The sequence below is a fragment of the Bacillus rossius genome, chromosome 8, assembly GCF_032445375.1.
Source record: "Bacillus rossius redtenbacheri isolate Brsri chromosome 8, Brsri_v3, whole genome shotgun sequence".
NCBI lineage: Eukaryota > Metazoa > Arthropoda > Insecta > Phasmatodea > Bacillidae > Bacillus > Bacillus rossius.
In genome coordinates this window covers 56,629,386-56,657,159 of record NC_086336.1, presented here as the reverse complement: position 1 = coordinate 56,657,159, position 27,774 = coordinate 56,629,386, and the positions used below count along the sequence as shown (strand labels likewise).

Below are 27,774 nucleotides of genomic sequence, written 5' to 3'. Positions count from 1 at the left end.
ATTTCGTTTTTCCCCAAAGAAAGATTCCATCTGTTCTTGATTATCACCTGGTGTTTTATTGTTTTATTTAGTCCACAGCCCCTGTCCATTTGGGATCAAAAGAAACTAAATAAATTAATAATTAAAATGACTTAAGGCCTTTATCTGTCATTAAAAATTTAATAAAAAAATTTCATCTTGAACTCATTTGTTGATTGCAGAAAATGTTGGTGGCTTGATCTGTAGGCATTTTAAATTTCCAAGGAAGAAGTTGCCAAAAGAAGTCTTTCCGAATCTTCTATACCTTAGCAGTCGAAAAATTTTTTAATAATGAAAGCAGATACGGAATAAGGTTGTGTACAACTTTTCATTAGCTGACATATTTCATTACGGGTTACAAAATGTTACATTGATAATGAATAACTGAGTTTTTTAAAGTTAGGTATATTTATAAAGCGGTTATATTATTAATAACAACATATTCTGTGACGTGTTTTATTATTAAAGTCAATTATATGTATTTTAAACGATAGTTATTTTATACATCAGGTGAAACTGGACATGGATTCAACTGCGATCGTGACCACTGTATGATGTGTATTTTTCGTAAATGAAAATTTTTTTGGCCACTTATTTTGAACTCTAATTTAACATATTATATAATTGAAGACAATGGGAAGATCAAGAACGAAGAGTAAATCTCCGAAACGCCGACATAAGAGTAAACATTCGCGCAAGAGATCAAAATCTCGCGAAAGAAGTTCCCACAATAAACACAAGGAAAAAATTAGAGAACAAAGTGCTAAATCTAGGTAAGAACCCAAAACGTTTTTAGGGGAATATTTCAACTGTATTTGTTATGCATTAAATGAGAAACTGCAAAAGAAAAATAGTTGCAGTGCATTTCAGATGAAGGCACCATCAGAGTCGGTAATTTTCGGACGTCGTGGCTTTTTAGAACGGAAAGAAAAAAATTGGAAAATTTTGTTTTTAAATTCCTTTTATAACGTTTTTATATTCATCTTTACGTGCTTGGTACAATTAGAAAGAGCACAAAATTTGTTACAAAATGGTGAAATAAAATTTGTGGTTATTTACCTTTGCACCCTCACCCCACCTAAAGAACTGTTTGGATGGATAGAATTTTTGTTAACTTTACATACTTACGGAACATAAGTTTATATAAATAAAATAAAATTATAGAATAACAGTAGTCAAAGTTAGCCCTGTAAACTGTGCTCATGAAAATTGCATTTTTTTACAATACTGGTGGCATGTAATGTACATACCTGAAGTAGGTCTACTTTAAGTTCTTTATCAATGTAATCTATGAAGAAGCTGATTCCATTTTGACTATTTTGATGTAATTCTTCTCTCACTCACGGAATTCTAATGCACCCTTCGAACCTGAGCCTCAAGTTATAGAACATCAACCGTGCAAAGAATGTTGACTAATGGCACCCAGCATGAATCTTCCTGGCCATAATTACGATGTTTTGGCCAGTAAAATAGTTTAGCTGGCCAGTGAGGATTCATAAACTTAATCATTGCATCTTCATCTTTTTCATGCACTAACTCAATATAATAGTTGTAATTGTAAAAAAATAAAAGTAAACTCTTAAAAAGAGTTTAATTCAGTTCTTTAATTTATTTCTAATTATTCTGTGGAGGTTTTAATCCGATGGGCAGATTGATTGCCCTGGGCCACAAAATACTCAACTGTAAAGGAAGCCACATCTAAAGTGAAATTAAAAAAAAAAGGGACAAACTTTTGAGTACCTGAAAGTATTATGTTTTTATGGACTAACAGCCTAGGCGTGGAACAGTAGCTGGAGGTTATTTCACCTCACTATAACCTTCGAATATATATACTGTATAGAAGTCACCAGCCCAGGTTAAAATTTCTAATACGGTTTAAGGTAGTTGGTTAATTCACCACCGAAATCGCCACCATCTCTAGGGCATCGACTTGTGGTGGTCCCTAGCGGACAAGTGTCGAACTCTTCAAACACCCCTTCCCCCTCCCGCTGAACGACCTTGAGCAGCAGTGAATGATGGATGGGGGGGTGCGGGGAATGTCAGCGGGCGACAGTGCTGCGCTCTAACGTGTAAATAACAACTAAGACGATACAGGGCATTACGGCAGCGCACTGCAGCGGTGAAGTTCCCAAGCTGCTCATCAAATGCTCCTGTAAAACGTAGAGTAAATCCTATCCACTCGCGACTTCTATACAGTATATATATTCAAAGCTATAACTTAAATTTAAGAGCTATTAAATTACATTTTAAATATAATTGTTTAGTTTTAAAATATTTTTTTTTACAATACTAAAGTTAGTGTTATCAAATATTTTTTTGTAAAACATCTTTTTTTTATTAGTCCTGAAAGTGTTTGATTTATATAAAATTTGTTTTATTAAAAAATTACACTTAGAGTATTGTAAACTATTCTACATCCTACCAAGGTAAATATGTAGTTGGGCGGTATTTGCGAAAAAAAATGTTAAAAATCCGAAAATACCTTTATTGTATGCTCTTCAACTTCCTCTTTTCATTAAAAGCGGCGGAGATAAGAAATTCCAAATACTTTAGGAGATATAAAATTTTAAAATTTCATCATATGTAGTTGGGCGGTATTTGCGAAAAAAAATGTTAAAAATCCGAAAATACCTTTATTATATGCTCTTCAACTTCCTCTTTTCATTAAAAGCGGCGGAGATAAGAAATTTCAAATACTTTAGGAGATATCGAATTTTTAAATTTCATCACAATACTAGTGCATTGATGTGGCGGTTAACATTGTTTCTTGTTTACGTACGAGGTACGAGTATCTACTTTTTTTATTGGATAATGATGTCACGTGATTGTTCGTGATAGGCCAGAATTCAAACGAACCAATACGTGATTATTTAGTTCATTTATTGTTTAAAACGGTGTTTAATTACCGCCTCCAACTTAGGTGAGTTTTTAACGTTTCTAATTTTAAAGTCTTATTTGTTATTTTGATATTAATGCGCAAGTAATAAGTAACAAAAAAAAAATTACGTGAGTTGTTACTGTGCATCCTTTGTTACGGGTTTGTTAGGTAAGGTCAGTTACATTATAAATAATTTAAAACTAAAGAATAATTAAAATTAATTCACATTTTTAATGTCGGCTTAGTTTGAAAGTATTAATAATGTAACTGACCTGACCTAATCAACCATTTTATTAATTACGCATTGACGATTCACGTATTCACGAACACACTGCAAAATAACAAAAATGGCGTCGCTCGAATGGTTCCACAGGTCTTGTATTGCAAAATTAAAAAATTTGATATCTCCTAAAGTATTTGGAATTTCTTATCTCCGCCGCTTTTAATGAAAATAGGAAGTTGAAGAGCATAAAATAAAGGTATTTTCGGATTTTTAACATTTTTTTTTCGCAAATACCGCCCAACTACATATTTACCCCTACCAATTCTAGTATGTAACGCAATGCCGAAAATGTATTGCATATGATATCTTAAAGTTATCTCGATCAATCTGGTTTATTGTTTGATACCCAACGTGTCTTCTATGTTATTGATCTGGGGTGAAGAAAATCCACCTCTAAGTTGTGATTTAATGTGTGTCGTGTTGCAGGAAACGCTCACGTTCCGAGTCATCGAGCAGCACCTCAGATTTGTCTGCAGAGGGCACACGGACCAACCACATGAGGAAAAGATACAGCGATAGGAAAATGGGCGAGGTGGAGAGATTAGCAGAGATGGAAAGACAGAGGCAAGTAATTTGACTTTGATTTTTAGGATAAGACAGTTGTTTATTTATTTTTTTGTTTGGTTTGTAACATTTTGATTTAAATATAAGCTCTGTATGTGTTTTCAGCAAGGTTTACACTTTAGGTCATAAATAATTTGTCTTTGGCTGGTTTTTATATTAAAAAAAAAGTAATCTTTAGAATAGTTAAGCAGATGTAAAACTTTTTCTATTGCACATTCTATTCCCACACACAAAGAAACAAAAGAGTCTTCTCTGATCTCGCTGTGTGCATAGATTATCTTCCCCTCCTGCGGCAAGCCAGAAGAGGGGGTAGAAACCAACCGTTGTGCTTGAGTCAGTCTTACATGAGCAGCAATGTCGTAACTCGGGAATTTATTTGATCACTCGTTTGGTAACTCAATCATGTCCAAGCATTTTAAGATTGCTGTCCAAACAGTAATATGTTCCTTGAGCTGTCATTAAATTTTTTATTTTAATATTTTGAATGAAGATGTTACTTGAAACTAAATGTTTCAATTCATTTTACAACCCACAGATAAATATACAAACTACTTTCAGATATTCATAAATTGAAAGTTCCTTTGCGATGGCATGGCTGATGAAACTATTACGAACCAAGAATAATTAATGGCATAGCTAAAAAAATTAACTGCTCAGAAATTATACCCAAATGCTAAAATATACATTTAAAACATATCTGTTACTTCAGAACATTAAAACAGTAGTAAAATGTTGCCACTCCATGAACAAGAAAAAACTATAACAAACTAATTTTTTCTTGGTACTTTTTTTTACTAAACAAAAAAACTCTTTTGCCATAGTTCACATTCAATCAGTTTTGAATGCCTTGTTTAGGTATGATGCTGTAGGTTTTTATTCAACTGAACACTGATATTATTTTTCCCCTTAGAAATTTGGCAGTACACCTATCCCTCACTTAGCACGTCTTCAGATTGCACTTATTCATTTAGCGCGATTTGAATTTTACTGCCCCAGTCTTGAATAGCACGTCTGTAAATTTCAGTTAGCACGAAATCTCGGCAGGCAAAAAAAAGTCTAGCACGACGCCACGAAGTCTGTTTCAAGTTATGTAAAAAAAAAAACAGATGTGCCGTGGGATACAGTTAGCCAAACAAGGGGGGAAGAGATGTGTGCGCAGGTCTGTTTATGCTATCGGCTGTCGTACAAACATCAGCTATGGCAAGTTAAATTGTGCTTATGGAGTGTAAAGGACCAAATGTTTTTACGTCGGTGCGTATGCCGCCGTGAAGTACCGTTGTCGTCTGGCCACAAACGGGGCTGTGCACTCAGTCTAGCCAGTGACAGGGAATTCATTAAAACAAAAGCAACGTCTGCCCATTCAGCTGCCGGTAACTGTACGTGCTTGATCAGTCATAATGCATCATGTTCAAGTATTTGAGACAAAACTAGAAGTATTACGGCGCACAGATTATCATGAAGGCCACACTTATGTTGTTCGCACTTTAGTTTTGAGCAAGTCAACTGTGCGCACTTTCGTACGAAATAAGGACCGTTACCAAAAATTTTACATTAGTCTGATTCTGTTGGTTGTACTAGCGGGAATATATTTGATATTATATATCGGATCAGAAATGAACAGATGATTCACGTGGAAAAGGTTGTTAAATGAATGTTGCATAAAAAAAAAAATCATTGGCCTGACAGGATTGGTGTGGACCATGTGGTGATACGCGAATAAGCACTTTAATTTTTGAAAAATTAAAATGTAATTATCTAGACTGTAATATCGGTTTCACTGTCAGTAAAGGATGGTTTGGAAAGGTACGCGACGTGAGTTGAAGGTCACGCCCGGGCGGGCAAGTCGACCAGCAGACTGACTTTAAAGTACATAACCATGTATCTCCCGTTACGCGGTGTCGTATTTGTCATACAAAGTGCGATGGGAGGCATATAAATATAATGGTGTGTCATATTTATAGTTGAGTGTTATTCAACGCATCTATTTTACTTGAAGTATATTTTCCTACATCATTTTGCAACACATGAAATAAATTAGCCTTGCTATTTATGGAAACCAATGCTTCAGAATACGCGATTTCAAATAACACGAGCATTTTTAGGAACAAAATAATTGTGCTAAGTGAGGGATAGGCATATCATTGATATTATCTCCAGACTTCTGTTATGACTTTAAAATAAACTTATCGTCCAATGGATTTAGTGATGCCAATTTCCATATTTGAGTGCTGATAAGAAATTTTGTGATGTGTAGTGTAAACGTGATTTGGTCAACATTAACTGCATTTCTATCAGTCTTTAAAGTCACCTATTTGTAATTGTCCGAGATAATGCCTCTCCAAACAACTAATCCAGGCTTTTCAACTAAAATATTCCTCTTTGCTTTGACACTTTTTCCAGCAAAAACATAGCAACGTATATCTCAATTATTTCTCTGCAGTTTAAACTGCTGTCGTCTTGCAAAGCCTTCTATAACTAAATATAATTTTGGAACATATTCTTTTAGAGAATAAAAATCACAGATTTTCTGTCTACTTCATTTACTTTTCTGTGCTCTCTTTTCTTTGCCTGAGGGTGTCAAAAATTCAAACTGATTTTGCTTGGTCCCTTTCCCTCTGTCAGAATTTGTTCTGTTGCTGATATTGAAAACCAACAAGCTATGTTGCGACACAGTGCACTTCTTTGTTCAAAATTCGGGCTCGCCCCTATCTGCCCTTTGCTGGTTGAGGTGGCCCGGCAGTCGGGATTGTTCGTACTCACCCCAGAGTTCGCCATTCCCACACGCAAAGAAACCCAAGCCGCAGACAACAGCATGCAGTGCGAGTGCTGCCATGTATCACACATTTATCCGTCACTTCTTTGCATGCTTGCCGTTTTCTGTAAAGTATAGGATGTCAAACTGAAAACCTGCAACTGTGTTCTGTCTGTTTCGCTATTAAAATTCTGACTGTTACCACTTTAAATTTTATGGCAAACATCCTTTTGCGAACGTCCTCGACGTGTTGTCGAAGCCCAACGTGCATGAGATCAGGACTTCACCTGACTCGCAAACCCACTTGTACCTTACAAGAGGATCGTTTTTTAAGTTGAACTTATTGCTAGCCATTATTACCCGAGGCATCTATGTGCAGCAGTAAATTTATATCTGGATAAAAATATTCTCATTCTCCTTTGTGAGAATCCACTCTAAAATCTAAAAAATTGTGTGTGTGCATTGCTCAAACTTATTTTAAATTTGACCTTGAAAATGAGGTGTCTTGTAACTTTTAGGAATAAAATTATGAAATCACTCATTTTCTTGCAGCTAGCCACTGGAAATAGCTGGCCATTCGCTGAAGTTTGCCAAGACACTAATTTTACGCGTTTCTAAAGATTCATTTTGTTTTGATGTTCAAAATTTAAAAAAAAAAAAAATTTTTTTTGTAACAAATCAGTCAACATTTTTGGAAATCACCAATAACTCACATAATAAAACTAACTTTGTCTGCAATTTTTTTCACTTTGTGTGTGTGTGTGGCGAAGATGCAGTTACAACTCCAGACAATGTACACGAAAGCCTGCAATATTTACTATTAAATTCCTTTTGTGTACTATTATTATTTTTAATACATAGCAATGATAAAACATTATATTTGGCAAAGATATTGGTTAGATGTGTTCTACATAATATTCCTGATGATTTAGCAAAACACAAGTTAGTACACCTGGGATGCTCTATTTTTAGTTCTTATTCCTTCTGACTTTCATGATAGAAAGAGTAATGTTTTAATCCTAATATATGGGTATAATATTGGGTTTGGGTGCATTACTATGAAGTATCTTAATGTCTTTAAACCATCATATTATTTAATCATAGAATTGTTGGCGATTAATAATCCCTATCTTAAAGTTAAGGCTGATCTCATGGAGATTTTTTATGAATAGTAACTAATTCATAAGGGTGTGCCATTAGATATTGCTTTCCTTTTTAGGCGACAACGAGAAATGGAACAGAAGTTAATTGAAGAAGAAACAGCAAAAAGGATAGAGGAAATGGTGAAGAAGAGGGTGAATGAAGAACTTGAAAAGCGCAAAGAGGAGATAGAGGATGAGGTTTTGAGGAGAGTAGAGGAGGCTAAAAAGGAAATGGAAAAGCAGATGATGGAAGAGATGGAGAGGCGTAGACAGCTGCAGTTGGAAGAGGAAAAGAAACGAGAGGTAAGGCAGACAGCAGTTGTAAGAGAGGACTTTGATGGTGTTCGGGAGCGTCTCACATGGGGAGGGAAAGACGATGTCAACTTTGTGATCAGCCGTAACTTGCTTTTCATACCAATGTATGTACCATATTTTTATTATCATTTATATATTTTTTTGTATCAAAAAGCACACACTGATAGTAAGATTAACAAACCTTTCCTGTAAGGTATTTATTAACTTGTCCAGTTCTAATTAGTGATACCATATTTTTAATTTAAAAGTACAGTGCGTAACTAATTTTATCAAATTTAAAAATTTGAAACAAATAAAACATGTGCTTATCGCTGCATTGAAGAAATTTGCCTGTTATAATAGCACATTAATAAACACTGTCATATATAAATACAAATTCCCATTACAATGGTAAATATTTCAGTAGTCATTACTGTAGTTTCATTATTCATATTATTTTAAGCTTTTGTCAGTCCCAAGGTATTGAGGTATTGTTACTTAATCAACACTCAATTATAAATACTAATCAAAGGCAGCAAATCCACTGAAGATTCAAATAGTGAATAGTCCACTAGCAAAATCCTAAAGTCGCATAGTTCTAAACTCATTTTTGTATTTATCATGGTTGTTTAGTGACTGCTTATAAAAACAAGTTGAACAATGTTTTTTTCTCAATAAAACATTAATTTATTTCAATAATAGATATCTTCAGAACAAATGGATATTATAGAAGCACATGTACAACTTTCTTGTCACCAAAGGAATGAACACTGAGTTTTGCTGCTTTTTTGTGAGCATCCAGCATAAAGTCCATTTTCAGTGGGTTTGTGTGGTATAATTTCCATGAAGATATAGGCTGTCTCGAATAAAACATTACCATAAAAGGCTAAATAATATTGATCTAGAGAGAAATAAGGCACCTAGCTTTCAGCAAGTGGCCAGTGCAAAGGTCATTTTCAGTTGCTTGTTGAAACAAATTATAATGTTTTACATATTTTCAAAATATGAAGTCATTTGAAGTAAATGTACAGCAGACGGTAATATTCGACAAGCTGTTTTCTTAAAAATCCAAGTTTTGTCTTTGAGTTAAGCTTAAATTCAAGTTCAGTGGCTTCTTATGAGAAAGTTAGACATTTTGATGAGTAACATCTTAGGTGTTTTTATACAGCATTTGGTAGAAGTAATTTTGTGGATGGAACCGAAGTCCCGAGGAATGGAAATGTGTAACCATGGGGCTGTCATCTGTGGCAGATGGCACGAAGCAAAGCTCACAAAACCAAAGGAAAACTTTATATTACATGTTTAATGAATTTGGCAAGATGGGCAGTATTTTAATAAAATTCCTTCCTGAAAATCAAGTTCAAAGCTGGGGTTTATTATGTTTTCGAGTTTTTTTTTTCTCGGAACAGTTTCATTATATAGTTTAACCTTTCGCTCTGCAAATCAAATGTTTCGATAATCGACTTACCTGCTCTGGCAGCAAATCCTATCAGCAGTTGCGGAAACTACATGTGATTCGCATCAATAAATGTCGTTGAAAACACAATTTTCACATATTTATCATGTTCTGCATTATTTTAATGAATTCTGTGTTAAATTTTGTGTGAGAGTTTCGTATTAGAAATGAATTTGCTTGTTACTGATGTTAGATGTTACATGTCTCTGGCGAGTACTAAAAGACCCACTCACGTTTCTTTAATGGCGGAATCAGTTTTTTCAGTAGATAGGCGGCTCACACTACACAGTACCTAGCTGTGTGACCAATGTAGTTTGTACAGGAATTTATTTTGAGCCTGTAAATAGCAGTCATGCTATAAACCTTAATAGGACTTTTTTTTAATCAGTTTCCATTGATCTTCCATCCATTTTTGCTGGAATTGCTTAAGAATAAAATAAAATAATTGTTCAGTTTATTAAATGGATAATCGAGAGTTGACTACTTAATGTGGAAAAGTTAATTTTTACTTTGGGTCTTTTGCCTGTAATTTTGTGCAAAAAATTATATAATTTTAAGTCCTTTAGTTTTGAAATCTTAAAATACACTTAAGTACTTACACATACAAATTGAACCAATAATGCTACCCAATCAGGTTAGTTTGTTTTGATAATTTTTGTAGTTTTGGCAGAGGGCAGTTCTTAGCATCCAGAAATGCCAAATGAATGTTGCTTGTATTGTCAGTACTTAAAGTGTGATTATTTTTTAAGAGGTTTGAAGACATATTTTTTAACTTTACTATGTTACATGGTTTTGTTTGAAAGTGATGTGCGAAGCTGTTCATAAAGTTGGTATTGTTTATGGTAAAATACCATTATAAACATCTTTGTGTTGATGGGAAAAACATTTCTTGGTTATCTTCATTGTGTATTCTTTATAATTGTTACTTTTGGATTTGTTTTTTAGACATTATTATTTTCCTTATATTCTGTGTACAGTGATAAACAGTTTAGCAATATTTGTTAATTTTATTTTAAGTCAAGAACCAATAAAGATACAATTATTTATAATTACTGTTAATAATTTTTATAAATTAATTACGTACTTTGAAGTAGACAATTGACTAGTTAAAAGTTAGATTTAGTTAAGTTAATTAACGTGGTTAACTAATTCAGTAACATAGCATTTGGTAATACTTTCAAGGGACATATTAAGGATAACCACATTTTTCTGTTATAAAAGTAATTGTATCTTTTTAATTAGATATGTTAGCATATCATTCGTTAAACATGTCCAAGCTATGATGGCTTAATGTATGGTGTGTGTTTTAATATTTAGTTTATAACTTCAAATTTTTTGGACAATTAAAGCTCATTGTTTGATAAAATTACATATTTGTGCCTATTTCTTTATAGAAAACGTCTACCTGAACAGCATGATTTTGGGTTGGGCCTTATACAGTCTTATGTATTTTTATTCTTTGTTTGGCTTAACAGGTTTTATATTGTAGACAAAATGCCTATCATTGATGTATCAGTTAAATCTTTTGCAGATATTAGTTGTCTTAGTTTAATAGAAAAAATGTCAATTTAGCTCAATAACTTCATACATTTTTTTTTCAAACTGGAAGCTAAAAATTGTAAGAAGTTGGCTACAGGTAGCATGCCATAACCATGTGACAGCTTGGTAGATATTAATTATTTTGAGTGATTTTTGGCGACGTACATTTCATTATAATATTTATTTTTGTTTGTTCTACTTGTGTGGCCACACGCTTGCCTCACGCTCCCCCCCTCCCTCAGTGCCACGGATGTCTTGCTGTGACTATTTATAATGCCATATTGCCACCACCGGTAAGAGACACACGGCAGGTAAAGGCGTGTCTCTTGCCTGCTGTGTCGCACCCTTGCCAGAGCTCACGCTGAGTCAGGTTCATCGTGCGTAGACGGAAGACAACCGCCGTTAGTACTAAAGACATGCATTTGAGGCTGAGTTTACAGTTGAAGTGTGTGTGCGGCGTCCGGTTCCTGGGCTACATCATGCAAGGTATTATCCAACAGTTTCTATTCTTTAAATGTCGGTTACCAATTTTGGTAATTTTTTTTTTTTTTTTTTGTTAAAAGTGTTAGAAGCTTGGCTGCTACTTACTTTGGAAAAAAAGGCCTGTGTTTATGCCACTTCAAAATGTGAATTCTTTGGAAATAACTTTTGTTATTAAGTAGCAGTCATGCTTTGTGTCTAGTAGATAATTTTATGCTGTTAATTTGATCCACTTAGCCTTTGTACATTTCACAAGGCATCCTCCAGCACATAATATTCATAAGTTCTCTAATTGTTGTTACACATTGGTGGGTTTTGTTCTTAGAAACAATAAAAAAAATATTGGTTTTTAATGCTGAAGCAAGTACATAAGTAACTTACAATAAAAATAAAAATTCCATTTTGTGTTCTTAGTTTACTTTCAGTAGTATGAACTTGTTAAAAGTGTGCAGGTTGTATTCTATATATACATGTATTACAATAAGGAGAGAGAAAATTACGCAAGTATTTAGGGTTGTGTCAAATATTGGTTGATGGATATGGTTCCTTCCCAACATTTGTATGAATTTCTTTGATATCTTTAACATTGCGAATTATATGGTCTAGTTAAATATCAGCCTGCCGTAATTTTTCCCAGTATCCATTCAGTAGCACTCAGCATACCACTCCACTGTAGGAAATTAGTCATTAGCATCATAGTGGTCGTAAGACCAGAATCACAGCTTTTGCTAGATGGTTCAGACCGTTTTCATTGCGCTGGCAGCAGTTTTGAATGGTTGTAAAAATTAAGTACGCGTTGTTTCACATTTCCGGGCATCGAACCTGAATGCACACTATCAGAGAGGTGCTTGTTGGAGAATATGGATATATGTGTAGTGGTTAAAAGAAAATTCGTAGGTTCGATCAAGCCTCATCACTTTTGTTATTTTTTTATAATGTAGACATTGACCGTTACAAAAAAAAGTAACTAGTATAAACAGTCATTTACATTAATAAGTTACTTTAAACTTTAATTTCAAATAAAATATCTTACTTACATTTTATTTTAGTGAAGATATACTTTATTTCGTTAACTGCTGAACAAAACTGTGTGCAGGTCTTAAGAATAGCATGGCATAAATTATATTTGTAACACATTTTTTCTTCCATTTCATCTCTAAAATTTATTTTTGGAGAGTGAAAGTGGGTTTTGTCAGAATGATTTTGGGGTATGTAGCTGTATGAAGTCTTAAAAGCTCCATAAGAACTTGCGCTACACGTTCCTCTATTTCTACACCATAAAATATCAGGGTCACTACTTGAAAGTCTTCTCTCCCTGCACAAAGGAAAGTCTGTGTGTCAGTTCGGAGCATTGCGCACATAGTGGCGGTACTGCTGTATATGCATCAGCGAGCATTACACTTCTTTCGTCTCACGAACATAAACTTCTAGCTAGTCTAGCTATGCATTAAGCCTTTTGTCGTAGCCCCTCAAAATTGATGTTTAAGAGATGCCTTGTGAAAATTTTTATTACATTTCAGGGGCTTTACTTTACATCACCGCTTGTATTTACTTTAACAAATATCTGCTGTGGTTACAGCAAATTAAATGTAATATCATTACTTAAATTGAAGATCATGTATAATACTGTTTCATCCCAAAAGTGTTTTTAAAATAGTCTTATTTTGGGCCCATATTTTAGGCTGTAGTGCTTTGAATTGTGACTCTTTATCAACACTAAATATGTTTGATTTTTGTTGTTACACATCATGTCTTCTTTTACCATGTTAAATGCTTAAAAATATTTTAGTTTTCAGGTTTCACCATTAGATAATCTTTCAGTCTTAGATATAGGGTGCCTCCAAATTATTTTTTCATCCTTAAAATATCTTGCTAGTTACACTAGCACATAGTCTCTTCTCCTACCAGTTCCCAGTTTCAAACAATTCTTCCGTATATTCACGGTTTGATGTGTGTGTGCGTTTGAACATTGCTGTTGGGGAACATTGCTTGCATGTCATAAGCCTGTGCCATTTTCATGTGCTCACATGAAAATTTGTTGTTTATAGGAAGAAGAAAAGAAGAAAAGAGAAGAGTTAGAGCAGATTTTGGCTGAAAACAACAAAAAAATTGAAGAAGCCCAGAAAAAACTGGTAAGTTTGCAGTGTTAAGTCTCGTTTCAGGGCTGTTGAAGGCTGAAGTTTTTTTAAATGTTTTTAGTTCATGTTTTTTATTTACACTATTTAAGTCTTATAATTGTAAAAATTACCTGGATAGTAGGTTTATTATCTTCAAATGTATATTAATAATAAACACTTAAGGTTATGATTTAGAATTTTTTTTTGCTTTCTCAACTATCAACTTTAATATTAGTTATTCTTGTGAGTTGTGTAATCTTATGCTTGATGTTACCTTAAATTATGTGCATTTGCTGAAAATGGGTACAAATCAATTAGTATATGAAAAAATATGTACAAAAAAAATGATACTCAATGTACACACAAATTTTGACTACTCAAACTGAGTTCTGTACTGTTTATAAACTAGGTCAAAAAATCAATAAAATTTTAAGGAAAAACCACAGAAAAGATTACATTAGAAAATTTTTAAAGGTATTGTAACTTTGGTGTTATTTATCTAACTCAATACCGGACACTTGGACTGTTTATCATGGAGAAACACGGAAACCATGGACACTAGATCCTTGACAGAGTTGTTTGTATGGAACTTTGTCTACAAAAGTGGAGGGATATTACATAATTACTCATGACTAAGAAAAATATTATTGTTTAAGTAATGTGTAGAAATTCTTACCAAAGGAAATTCCTCTAATTTGTTTTTAATCAAACTAGGTATTCAGAACATCTTTGACATAATGCTTAATGGAAGCAGCGATATCTGAAGAATAAACCCTTATTTATTTTGAAATCATTGTGTGTAGCTCCTTTTGATTATTTAATGTTTATTTAATCAACAAGCATTTCAAGTTTGTTAATGTAATTCATGTCAGTTTATGGTAATGAATACAACAGTTTTGCGTTCTTTTGCACTTGGTAATTATTACAGCCATAAGTAGCGCATATTTTGCCAGTTGACCTATTATCACTATATCCCAACTGATATCAATGTTGATGCATTACGTTAAAAGCCACGATAACACACATTCGAAAACAGGCCAAATTATTACTCATTATTCTTAATTATGCAATAATTGATATATTAACTAGACAGATTCGAGCCATAATAATTGACTAAAATGGGACGTGTACATGTTAAAGGAAGAACTATTTTAAAATAAATGTGTTTTTGCTTTTTTTATGGTACAAAGTTTGAACATGATGCTAGTATGGTGCTAGAAAATGACCTAATGTTAATACTTATCCACAAATTGTGAATAAAACATAATCCTAGGTGTCATTATGGGAAAATTGCGTAATCATCCCCCACTGTTTTTCTTAAACGATTGTGTTGGAATATGTTGGCAAATTTCATGAGTTTTTTCCATTGATTTCAATCATTTTATATTTTTTAAATTTTATCTGTGTAAAATAATTCAAGTTTTCTATGATTACCTACACGTGTTTTTGGAAAAAGTTATTTCAAAATATGTTGACAAATTTTTTTAACATATTTTGGTTTAATTGTATCATTTTTACTCAAGTTCATAGAAATTTTACTTCTACATTGAGAAGATATAGATAATTGATAGTAAATGTGCATATCTGTTTTGGCAACAAAACTTTTGAAGCACATTAGTTTTATTACTGAATTTTATTAGATTTTTCATTGTTACTTGTCTCATGAGTCTGGTACTTGTTCAAGGGAGGACAAACACATTGGTTTTGCTGACTTGATCAATTGGGCTGATTATGGCTTGTAAAACTACAATAAAAAAAGTAAAAACACTAAGGTGTACTAATGTTACGGTACTTCGGATTTGTGGTAAAGAATTTAGTTTGTCATAGAAGACAAAGAGTTTTATTTCCCATTTATGAAATTACGACATACAAAAATTATCACATCTTAAAAATAAAATTAATATGTGGGGGGGGGGGATGTATTATCTTATTACTTCATTTTTGTTTTGCATTTTTTGGAAATGGTATCTTGAAGATAATGTGCACTTGTGTATATGTTTGAGCACATGGTTGTATTTGCATGGTTTAGGTCACTTTGTAAGTATGAAATATTTTTGCAGGCAGAAGAGCGTTTGGCCATGGTTGAAGAACAGAGGAAAATGGAGGAGGAGCGGCAACGGCTGAGGAAGGAGCAGGAAAAACGAGTGAAGGAAGAGCAGAAAAAAATACTGGGGAAGAACAACTCGAGGCCGAAATTGTCCTTCTCTTTGAAGCCTGCTGTGACGTGAAGCATTGCTTGCATCTGTTTCGTAATATATCGTGGCTGTTGCATGTTGCAATGTTGTATGAAATTCTTTGTGGTCACAGTACCTGCCTAGAAGGATACTTGTGTATGAATGCAATTTTTTTTTTTTGAAAATGTACTATGTACTTGAAATTCCTGCTGCCAAGATTACAACACTTTTTTTTTTTTAATGTACAATGAACTGGTTGATGTACAATGTACAATGAACTGGTTGATGTACATTTTAGATAAAGAATTGTGTTTTAAGATTTTTTGTATTGATTCTGTTATGTAATTCTAAATTAATAAAGTTGCCGAACATTTATATTTTGAGTGCTGTAGTGAAGAAATATTTAATGAGATATTCAAGCACACCTGGTTATATATTGTAAATATTATTCCATATGGTACTGTATTATAGTACGTATTAACTTTAATTTAAGCCACCTCAGCTCTTTTAAAGTATGATGATCAAAAAGTTTGGTTTCAGGTGAAAATAATTTTGATTAATAGTGTAAAAATTAACTGTGTGAATATGAAGATCTGACCCAACAAATTTTGGTCATTGTAGTAGAAAAAGTATGTTGATTTTAACTTGGTATTTGGCTCAGTAAGAAGAAACCTTAAATTTAATGAAAGTTTTTTTTTTTTTTTAAACAGGCTCCAGTGTTAGTGAGGGACCAAAATGGTCTTAAATGTGTTTTTCATGCCATTGTGCTCATGCAGAGCTCTTGTGTGCCAGGAAATTATGTACAATTTGCACATACCCATTACCGCCATAAATAAACCTTGAAATGTATGCCATTACGAGAAGTCCTGCAGCTGTTTTAATTTTCCTTTGTGCGTGGCTTTTATTGTTGCAAGAGCACATTTGTTAAGATTGCCATTATCACAACTTAAAAATTTTTTACTTTTAGACCTTTCCAGTAATTTTCGTTTTTTTTTAATCATTATTAGTCTTCAAATACATACATCTCACAGCATGCAATCAAATTTTAATTGCAGTAGCTTTTATCTTGTAAATAAAAGATAATCATGTTGGTAAAAAAGGGTATAAAATAACCAATTTTAATAAAATTGCATGAAATGCTGCATGCATGTAAACAACTAATGAAGTATCTATCATCACATGTGCTTGAAAAATCTCATAAAAAATTTTGCGGAAATGAGTAGGAATACCAACATTTTATTGCATGTTGTTTTAAGAGATTCCTTAATTTTTTTTTCATTTAATTATTTATATGAGTGAGTGAGCAGACACCATTTTAACTTGGTCAATACTTTCAAACATTCAAATAAATTTTTGTGGTGATTATTTGTAATTACTATACATACTTTTATTTTAAAAATTTATAGTTCCGTGTAAGGAATAATGCACACTTTCTGTTTGTCCAGAAAATGGATAAGTGTAAAAGAAAATGTTTTTGCCATTTTCTGTTTGCGTACGTATGTACAATAAAATTTTAAATATATTTGTACATGTTTGTGTTTAAGAAAAGCTTTGAAGAATTTTTTTTGTAAGGGGATTGGTGAAGATAATGTTCTGTACCTAAGAAGTTTCTGGTAAATCATGTACGCCCTCTGGTTTTTATTTTTATTGGTAACAGTTGGTGATGTTCAAAGAGCAAGTTAACTTTTAGATATAATTTTTCTTTTGTGCTCACATGTTGCATTACTTTAGGGAGCTGTCAAGGTGTTAATGTAGCACATTTAAAATTGGTAAATTAATACACACAAAAAGTTAACATTTTTTTGTTATCTGCATGTATTCCTCTTTGAAAGCAAGTTATAGAGTGGTTATATAAATTAATATAAAATATTAAGTTTCAAATCCAGAAAGAAATGTTACAAATACTATGTATATAATATAGGCATTTTTATGTATGCCAAGATACTGTGTACAGTTAACCAAACATTGATGAAGAAGCATCTTTCTTTCCAACCTTTGTATGCCACTTTCCTTTATCTTTGTTTAGTGTATCCCACTTGCAATTTTCTCAACCAACTCTAATGAAAACAAGGCAAGGGCAGAAATATTTTTGTGATGTTTTTTTGGGTTTTTCAAAATTTTGAAAGATGATAATGATTTCCCAGTGTTTTATCTTAAGATTTCGGTGTAATGAAACTAAATTTTTTTCTTTTTTCCCCCCCCCCCCCCCCAACTCCGTAATCAGGGAGTACTCTTTAGAAGTTGCACTTTATTGACACTGCTGACTGTTTAACAAATGTGCTTTCACAGATTGCGAGAACTATTTAAGTCACGGAAAAAATCTCTACCTCCCCCATTCATCTTCATCTCCCACTTCTCAGGCTTTTCTTTTAACACAGTGAAACCTAATTAGTAAAAACCCTGTTAATACAAAACTCTTATTAATACAGTGTTTTCACAGTCTTTAGAAATTATATAGGAGTTAAAGTTATTTTTGTTTCAGAGGTAAACAATTATACGTAGTAAATTATTTTTAGTACAAATATCCCAGTATAAAGTAAAGGAACAATGTGAAGTTTAAACTAAAATAATACTGATGCGTGATGCCATTCCTACGTTTCATTGTAGTCTGGGAAAAAATCTTAGAGCTTTTATTCTTTCTAATGATGGTAGTATGTCTTTTGTAAGTCATTTCTAAACTTTTGCTTTATTTTTCTGTCTTAAATCCTAAATGTGATAAAGTAGAAAATATTTTTTTTCATGCCACAGATGTAATCCTAAAATTGCATTTTACGATCACTTAAAAAATTGGTGCAGTATAAAATTGTATGCAAGTTTTAACTTTATTTGAATTTTTTTTTTATGAATTTTAAAAACTTGTGGTTAAATTTTGTAATAGTTTGGTTATTACAACCTTGTTATTGCAAAGTGAAATAATTATGGTCCCTGAAACCAAATTGGGAAGAAGTAAAACTGTCATGCATTGATAGCAGGTTGGTTCGTTTGTCATAAACTAAACAATTTTGTAAAAAAGGAGTCAACTATTGAAAAAAAATTACAGCTTCCTGCAGTGAAAGGTTAAATGTATACGTTACCTGGTATATGCACATTTAAATTAGCTGCCCTGTGAATAGTTTATCCTCGGTAATAAATTTGTTTTTGGCATTATTTTTATGAAAGTTAAATAATTTCCTGGCCTGGTAATTTCTTGTTTATGTTCATATTTCCTCTGTTTCATGTATTGTGCACAATAATACAAATCGTAAGGCTGACGCTAATGATAATTTTGATGTGTGGCAAGAAGATACATAAGTAGATGTAAGTTTTAAGTTTTTTCGAATTCGGATGGAAACAAACTGTGTTCTACTTAATATTGTACAGTCTTTGATTACAGTTATTAGTCTGATATGCTTAGATATGAGTGGGAAAATATTCTGTTTAGAGGGGTTTCTGAAAAAATATAACCACATATTTTTCTGGAAATTTTTCCTTCTTTCTAGAACAACTAGATTTACATAATTTAAGATAGATTGATAAATGTTTTGCTTTTTCTGCAGATTGGTAGGTACTGTTTAAATAACAATTTTTTGATCCTCTTAGTTGGTAGAAGATAGCATGGGTCATACCAAACTCTCAAATGTTAAGTGAGCCATTATTCTGTAAAGAAAGTCCAATGTATGTTTTATTTGGTATTGTTTGAATTTTTAAAAAAGTTAATAAAATTTAATTGTTTTTTGAAAGTACAACACATTAAATTTTTTTTCCCAAAAACACTTTTCTGGAAAACTTAACATCTTTTATTACATCCTACAGTGTAAATGTTTACCTGACTGGAAGCTATAAGGTGTGAGAAGAAGAATAATCAAACTGAGTAAAGACAGTTGATTTTAAAATTTCTAAATTTCTGTACAGAAATGAAAGCCATAAATGTATAGCATTAAAACTTTTACTTTCTCTCTGAAGTTAGTTGGAAATCCACACAGGTGCTGTTAAGACTCAGGAAACATAGCAAGCTATTGTGGCTCTACTGTAATTTAAATTTTGGGTTGTGACTTGGTTTGAAGATTTTGTAAAAGTTTTATTCGCTTTGTCTTTTCTCTGTCTCTTTCGCTCTCACTACATATGTATGTAAACGTACTATCCTGCTCACATGACTGAAATAAGACTACATATTTCATTTCTACCAACCTTTGGATTTGTGAACTTTTTCAACAAATTGAAATAAATTAAATTGTGAGTTCATAATTTTAACATTTTTACACTTAAAAAAAAAAAAAAAAAAAAAAAACATTTTCCTTGTTGCTACATTGTAGTCACTCGCTGTTGCTCCATGAATGAATGGGTAGGTTGATCATGTATTTGCTGTAGGTTGTAGTGTCGCCACCTATGTCCGTGACGTGATTCATTCACTCAGCCTTAAGAAGGGAGGGTCCTAGTCTGGGCTCACTGATTTGACTTAAACTGTGTGAGTAGAAGGAGGCAGCTGCACCTTTCAACATCCTGAAATATCTCATCTTACTGGGCCTTAGGAAGAAAGAAAAAGTTCTTTAAAGATTTTAAACCATTATTTTCTGGGATTTTTTTTCATGAATTTTCAAATCAGCAGCATGGCTCAGTGGTCAAGCGCATAAGTGATAACGATATATCTGTTATATTGTATCTACCAACTAAAATTTTTGATGTAAACCATTGGCAAACAATTGAAGCACACTAATGAGGTGAAAAATTATTATAAATTATTTCATATGTGTTTAGGTTTAAAGAGTGCCTATGTACTTTAGTTTGCTGCTGTTTACTTGAGACTATTTTTAAAATTTTGGATTAATCTGTGTAGGTATTAATTGTCAATGATTTCTGCCATCATACAGTCTAGGGTGAAGTCTCCTGGTTTAGCGAATATCAAACACTGAATAAATATGAAATGAGGATATTGTGTGCTAACATTCCTCATATTTTATAAAGGAATTATCAATAGGAATGATTAATTCCTATTTTTTTTTTTATTAAATTAAAATGTCTGATAATTTGTAAGAATCAGTGCACAATCCTCTTCTTTTTACAAGCAAATAGAGCCTGTTTTGTGTGGGAAAAACAGAAAATGGACGACATCCATATAATTTGTGGCAGTGTCCAGGGCCATCAAGAGAAACCAAGAAACTTGGGGGGGGGGGATAATTTTTTCTGGCCCCATCCCTTTTATTTAATGCACAACTTTTCAAACCCTGCTATTACAAAAGAAAATCAGATCAATACTGTTAATGTTACTATTGCCATTAATATAAACGTAATCTGTATGTATCGAAATATTTGTAGCGTTTTATATGAATTCTATTAACAATAGACTTGTACCTAATTCTCATCTTATCAAGTGAAACAAAACATTAAAAACAAAAAAATTTCCAAACTCTCAGCTGGAGAAGCCAGTTGTTTGCCTTGTTGAAGACAATCGGTTCTGTAATTTCTCAGGCAAACTGCGTTAGGTGAAGTTCATTCATTCGTGATACTAATTTTGTTCCATTCCGCAAATTTTTGTTTTTAAAAATAAGTAATTATAATATAATATTATAGGTGTTGGAAAACAAGGTATTTAGCGTGAATAAATGCTAGATGACAGCTTGCAACATACCAAAGTTAGTGATGGAAATTTTGAAGATGGGTGTGAACATCAAAGGAGACTGAAGAAAATATTTTTGATTCTAGGCGATAATAATTTTCAAAACAGTGCATTGTGTTTCCAACTCTCCATTATAATCACGTGGGTTTGTAGGTTCAAGTTAGTTAACATTTTAAGGTGTACATTACTTGTCTGGCCGGGGTTACCTGCTACAGGACAGGAGTAGACTCAACTTCGAGTGTCGGGCGGCGGTAAATAACCTGACTCCCTACAGGGTCCAACAGTCTAGGGTGTAGGAGACCTTATAGGAGGGTGTTGAGCTCCCAGTAGAGGAAATGCTACTGGAAACTCAGCATCATCGGCAAGGATCACATTCAGGAATTAGCAGGCATGGACAAGGCGTCTTTAATGGCTGCTACACTGCTTGCACCACAGGCTCACCTGGCGGCCTGGTGTAGGACGCGATAGGCCTAGTAAGCCGGTGACCGAAATTTTTTTAACTCGACTTGAGAAAAGAAAGTGAAATTCAGGATTTGCTGACCCAATTATATCAGTATAGTAATTGTAGAACTTAACATTAAAATTTTTCTCTAATAACATTTGTAAGAATATTTGCAGTTACCAGTGAATATTTCTCCAAATTTTTTTAAACAAATATTCCATAAAGGTTGGTTTATGTGGAGACAAGTATGTATTTGATAACAGAGGAGTAGTTGAACATTGTCACAAACATTTAAAGAAAATGGTTCAGTTTGTATTTGGTGTGCTGGATTAATTATTGTGTTATTTTGTTCAAAAATGTAAAACTTTGTCTGGATAAATGTAAAATATATATGTTTTAAGATTAGTACAGTAATCACAACCAGCTTGAAGCAAATGTGCATTTTTAAGAATGTTGAAGTGCCCATGTGTAAGCTATCGCTGAAATTATATTTCAAATGCTAGAGTCCACCCGAACTAAAATAAACAAGTTTTGACAAGTATAATTGATGATGAATTCGAAGTTTGTGATTTTATTGTAGAGCATAGTTAGTTTTAGATTGAATACATTTAAATATATTTTAGTAACTGATTAAGTTAGTGCAGTTAATTGTCTGCAGTCTTCATTTACTACCACAAAGATTTTTCACGATATTTTAGTTTACATGTTCATCAAGAATTTGTAAAAAACTGATGTATTATATCTAGGTCAATTTTTTTTCTTATTTTTTAATGTAATCTTTTAGTTGTAAATGTCATGTGTTTGAAGTTTAGTGTAGGAAAAGTAACATTAAAATTGTGATGCAAAATCATCCTGAATTTTCTTTATACCACACCTTTGATACCACATGTTAAATACTGCCTATCTCAACTATTGATTTACTTGTAATGTACAGATGTATTACATTAAAAAGCCTTTTTTTTTAAATGTTTTATGGCGGCTTTATTTTTTATGTTACGTGGTGAGAGAGGAACTGATATCACTTAGTGTCTAGGCATTGCTATGAAAATGCCCTCAAATAAGTCTGAATCATAAGCTAGTAAATTAATGATGTGCTTGCTTGAGGAACAACAGTCTCTTAAGTTTTATTACCAATTGTCACTAGGTGTTAATGACTGTATCTCATCATCTATATCTGCAGTGTTTTAAAATATATCTGCAGTGTTTTAAAATGTGAAATTTAACTGTGTGTAGTGAAGCCAAATGCAGTGGCAGTCCAATGGAAGGGGCAATATTTAAGGGCCCTGATATTTAAAAGAGTGGTTTTACTAATAGTGGAGGGGCTTTTGGGGGTTACAATAGCCCACAGAAAATTTGAAAAATAAGCTCTGTAAATAAATCTTTTTTAAGCCGACCAGAAACTTAGGTAAATCATGAAAATGGTTTTGCTAATTTATTATATAAGCACAAAAATTAATAACAATAAAGAGGAATAGGGTTCTGTAATTTTATGACATTACATTTTTTTTCAACAGGTGTGTCAGTGTAGTAAGAGAGCGGGCATGGGACCGTCCATGAGCTGTTTGACCTGTGTGAGGTGAGGCTGACACAGACCTCTCATGGGGGAGAAACTCTAATTACCGAGACTGAGACACAGTTTTTGTAGTAGTTTGGGGCCCACCAGCCAAATAGTAGCTTTAATAATATAATACCAACATAGTTGCACTGATTGTGGGAAGTAATGCAAGAGCTATTATCATACAAACAAACCAGTGAAAATAGATTCAATTTATTTTGGCAGTCACATGTTTTGTGGTGTGTCATACCAGAAATAATGCATCTCCTCATTTATATAGACTTTGTTACAAAACTGTATGAAGTGTTTTTTTTTGCACAGTTTAGATTTCTTCTACTAAGCAATTAGTCATCAAATAGTTGAATTATTATTATAAAACGTAACACTCCCGCCCGAGTTTGAGTTTTTTTCTTGTAGTTATGGGCCCACCCAACAGATAGCATCACATGCTGTGCAAAACATGGTCTTAGTTTCCATTGAAAGAGTCACACTTCTATATCTCCCTCCTCATTCTGGGCATAACCTGAAGTTAAGAACACCCACCAGACTTAATGGGACTAGGATTGTGCTTGAGAGACTAAAAACTGCTGGTGTGGGATGTTTGAAGCTACCACGGAAACCAACTCCCATCTGCAGCATTCACGTTCCACATTCACGTATTTATGTGTAGTTAGATTTGAGTTGTAAAGGAACTGAACCTGAATTATACTGGCTAGCAGTAGTGCTTATGGTGTAGTCACTAGGCAATCTGCAGTTGACATAAAGATTGTGGAGCTATCCGGAACAGCTAGTGGTTAGTGCCAGAGAGCGATGGAAAAATTTTTTGGAAGTGGGTTTAGAGTACCTTTAGTAATTAAAGAAAAGTTTTAGTGGAAAAAATTTTCATTGAAAAGAAACACACAATCATCTGCAGATGACTTACTTGCCGCGACTGGGTGTAGTACTCAATAGAGCAGTTGCTCCCATTTTCAGTTGATTCATACACATTATGCATGTAATATAACACATGTTTTTAATGAATTAATTTATCTCTCACAAGTATCCAGGATTAAATTCTGATGGATGTTTCTCAAGTTGAAAACATGCAAGGCCTTGAAATGATCCGTAGGCTTACTCAAGGTATTGCCATTTCTCCCACCCGTTCACTCTGTCAGTTCTCATGTTGCACATCATCCATAAGCCCCCAAAGTGTATTAGATGATAAGCCCTAATTCATTTTAATAAATTGTATTTTGAAGTTGAATATAACAACCATACCTCACTTCAAACAGCAAAAACTGAGTCTGTTTTTGATCAATATTTTTAGTATATGTAGTTTTATTTAAATTGTATTAAAAAGGGCCCAGAAATAACAGTATGGTGATCTATTTAATCATCAGGGGAGGTTTTATGAGACAAGCTTTCAAGAAGCTATCTATTAGCAACTGCCTGGAGGAGAGCAAAAATTTATTTTGGGGTGCTCCTGTGTGCAAATGTTTTTATTTATTAAGTACAAGAAAATGAGATAATATACTGTATTTAGGGAATACGAGACACAGAGAATAAATAATGGTTTTAGCTTGTTTTGCAAATAGTACACAGTAATATTACTCTTAAATTTCAACTTGCATTATCATTTAACAATATTTTTCAGTCTATTATTGATTAATTTGTTTTTCATGATTTCAAAAGAAATTAAGTTTAACTGGTAAAAATTTTGTTTTAGACACCTTATGTTCAAGCGTTATTCGGGGCCCAGTATTGTTTAAATTATTTGACATGAAACATTGCGAAGTAATTTCAAACATCCCGCGTAGACTGCCGCCATTTCGTCCCGCTCGTGTATTGATTAGTGGCGCCGTGCTCTGGTGTCAACTGCGCGAACTACTCGCGCCACAAAGCTGCTGAGGTGTTTAGCAGTTGGCACTGGCAGTGTCTCCAGGTCCGGCAACCGTCCATTCGAAACTCGATCTGTGAGCTCGGCAGCTGGGATGCTATTTTCACACCGCAAGCCGGTGGCTTATTTATAGAAAATGGCCGATCTCCTAAAACAAATTTGGAACTGGCTGTCGGCGGGATGGAGCAATATGGCCGACTTGGCTGATAGAATAGACGATCTGATCTGTAGCTTCGAGGGAGGCAGCGAAACGACAATGGACACAGTGGCGATGTTGATTTTCGGATGGATGATATTCGGACTGTTCGTGCTCGCCGTCGGCAGGTACATATATTCGAGGTTCATCAGTATTTCCGACGGCAAGGACAAGCCGGTGGTCCCCGACGCGTCCGCCAAGCCGACGTCCGCCGCTGCCCCGGCCGCGGCCGTGAGCGAAGTCGCGACAGCCGTCGCGGCGCCTGTCTCGACCGCCGGCGCCACCGTCCCGCCGACGCCCCCGATACGACGCCGCATAAACGCTAAAAGGACGACCGCCCCTTCGCCGTCGCGTTCCTCCGTGGTGCCTCCGCCCCTGGCCACGGGACCCGACAACGAGTGCGTGCACTGGGTCAACGAGGTGTTCTACTGGCTCTACTCCGACCTGGTCGTCGTCAACGAGATCCTCAACGTGTGGCTCCAGACGCTGAATGAGTTCACGCAGAAATCTGTCACCGAGGTGAGTGCGTGCGGCTTTTCAACAGAGGGCGTGTTTAGTAAACAAACAGCTGCATGCGTGGCGGAATAATTTAAGTTGAGAAGTTCGCATTGCAGTTTTTTTTTAAATTGTGTGTGTTGATGATTTTTAGTATTTATAATTTGTTACAAAAGATTGGGGAAATAAATTGACCCTTTTGAAATAGCATTTCAGCGGTGTGATACTGACGTTTACCGCCGCCCACTTTTTTTCTTTTCATTATGAATGGTATCGGTATATTGTTAAGAAACACGTTCTATACGGTTATTTAAAGCGTTTCAATTTAAAAACAACGTATTCCTAATAATAAATTTAAGTTACGCAATATTTGTGGTCAATGTGAGTGCGTTGCTATTCATAGTAAACGTCAAACCCACGTGTTCTTAATCGTAGCAGTGACTTTACACACTGTTATGGTGAGATGTTTTTAACAGACTCAGACAGATAAAAAAATTTATAAAATTATCCCAATAACTTTTGTTATGTACAAGATTATCTAGTCTGGTGCTACACAAATCTGTTTTGTTTTTACGTCAAAGCATGAATGTTCATTGCAGTATGCACCACCCGTCGAAGTTTCACCTTATCTTGAACATAGTGTAGTACGTGTTGACGTCGTACCGACGCTACCCTTAAGCCGGTTTCACCCGATCAGTGGCAGGTTGCCCTTTCGGAGCGCATCCTCTCCAAACCCCGGACGAGTCAAGTGAGAGCTCCGCCACGGGACCTAATTCGATGCATAACTTATAAACATAATATAAGTACAATGATCAGTCCCGTTAATTTCAATCACCACCAACACTTTAATTACTTAGTTAATCAATGCGCATCAGTGTAATTACGTGTAAACAACAGTCGTCCACTGACTTATATTTTCAAACAGTTACTTGCTAGTTTGTCATATATCAAGCCCTCAGCAATTAGTTTCCAGATACTAATTTGTAATTAAGTACCTGGAACGATTTTTTTACTTAAACTTATAGTTGTAAGGTGATATAAGTGTCTTGGCGCGCGGCGCGGGGTGGTGGGGGTAGCCCGGAAGCTACCCCGCGCGGCGGCCATCTTCCGGCAGTCTTCTCCAAGCTCAGGCCCGGGGCGCAACTAACGTTCCGTGAGCGGCCATCATCTTTGAATTCAACGATCACTCATTCTGCCATGTGAGTAATTACCCCAAAACTTCCTTTTATTAGCTGCCCACGTGTCCCCGAGCCCTTTTTCCGCGGATCCGGGACTATCCCGACCGGCTTAAAGAGCATCGAGTGCAACTGCGCCACTGGCTCCACTTGCGGTACTGGCCGTCTCCAGTGAACTTTTTAATTAACATGTCGTGCAAATGCCTGCCGGTATCACGAGCGAATAATTTGTAACGCCAAGCTTCGTAACGCCATCACGCGACCCCCCATGGTAACATACGGCACTGGCCGCCTCCAGTGAACTTTTAACCCGCAAGACTGCCGCGGAGTTAGATCGTAGCGTAATAATTAATTAGTGTTTTCATTGGGTAACCCGGAACTTGTACCGTGTACCAACGTAACTTGTCATTCGTGAGTAACGACTAATAAAGTTACTCAGAAACGTCCCCGTGTGTAATTTCAGTGTTCTTGTAATCCCATCAGCCAGGCATGCAACCCCCTATATTGCTTAGGGCGTATCCAGCACCAACACAGTAAGTTCGTCGTCATCGTAAGCCGACTTATCTAGCGGACCACGCTGGGGCAGAAAGAACCCACGATTCATCTCATGGTCTAGTTCAGGCTAGCCTGGCGCCCACCGGACATTCAATCCACATACACGTCACTGCAACCCGCTAGATATTCCCCCTCAGCTCCCACAGAGAGACGGGCGGCGGCAAATGGCGCCCCTGCGTGGTGCGTGACA

The 27,774-nt window shown here is 34.6% G+C and overlaps 2 protein-coding genes across 11 annotated transcripts in view; both read left to right on the top strand.

Annotated features, from left to right (window-relative positions):
• The first annotated feature begins 237 nt into the window (after positions 1-237).
• On the top strand, positions 238-22,582 carry LOC134534975 (UPF0430 protein CG31712). 2 transcript variants are annotated; one of them, XM_063373759.1, is made up of 5 exons: positions 238-791; positions 3,606-3,743; positions 7,715-7,940; positions 13,455-13,538; positions 15,584-22,582. In XM_063373759.1, the coding sequence occupies exons 1-5, from the start codon at positions 652-654 to the stop codon at positions 15,749-15,751; spliced, it is 756 nt and encodes a 251-aa protein (XP_063229829.1). In that variant the 5' UTR covers positions 238-651; the 3' UTR covers positions 15,752-22,582. The 2 variants fall into 2 exon arrangements, 1 of the variants encoding a protein (XP_063229829.1); XR_010075562.1 differs by lacking the exon at positions 15,584-22,582 and having other exon boundaries at positions 7,715-11,412.
• A 2,602-nt stretch (positions 22,583-25,184) lies between these two features.
• The window catches only part of LOC134534973 (uncharacterized), a 143,455-nt gene continuing 140,865 nt past the window's right edge, over positions 25,185-27,774 (top strand). For 8 of the 9 annotated variants that reach the window (XM_063373758.1, XM_063373754.1, XM_063373753.1 and 5 more), the window contains exon 1: positions 25,199-25,878. In XM_063373758.1, the coding sequence (XP_063229828.1) occupies positions 25,300-25,878 (579 nt within the window). In that variant the 5' untranslated portion in view covers positions 25,199-25,299. Of the gene's footprint in view, positions 25,879-27,774 lie in introns of all 9 variants that reach the window. The other variant, XM_063373755.1, reaches the window with a different exon arrangement.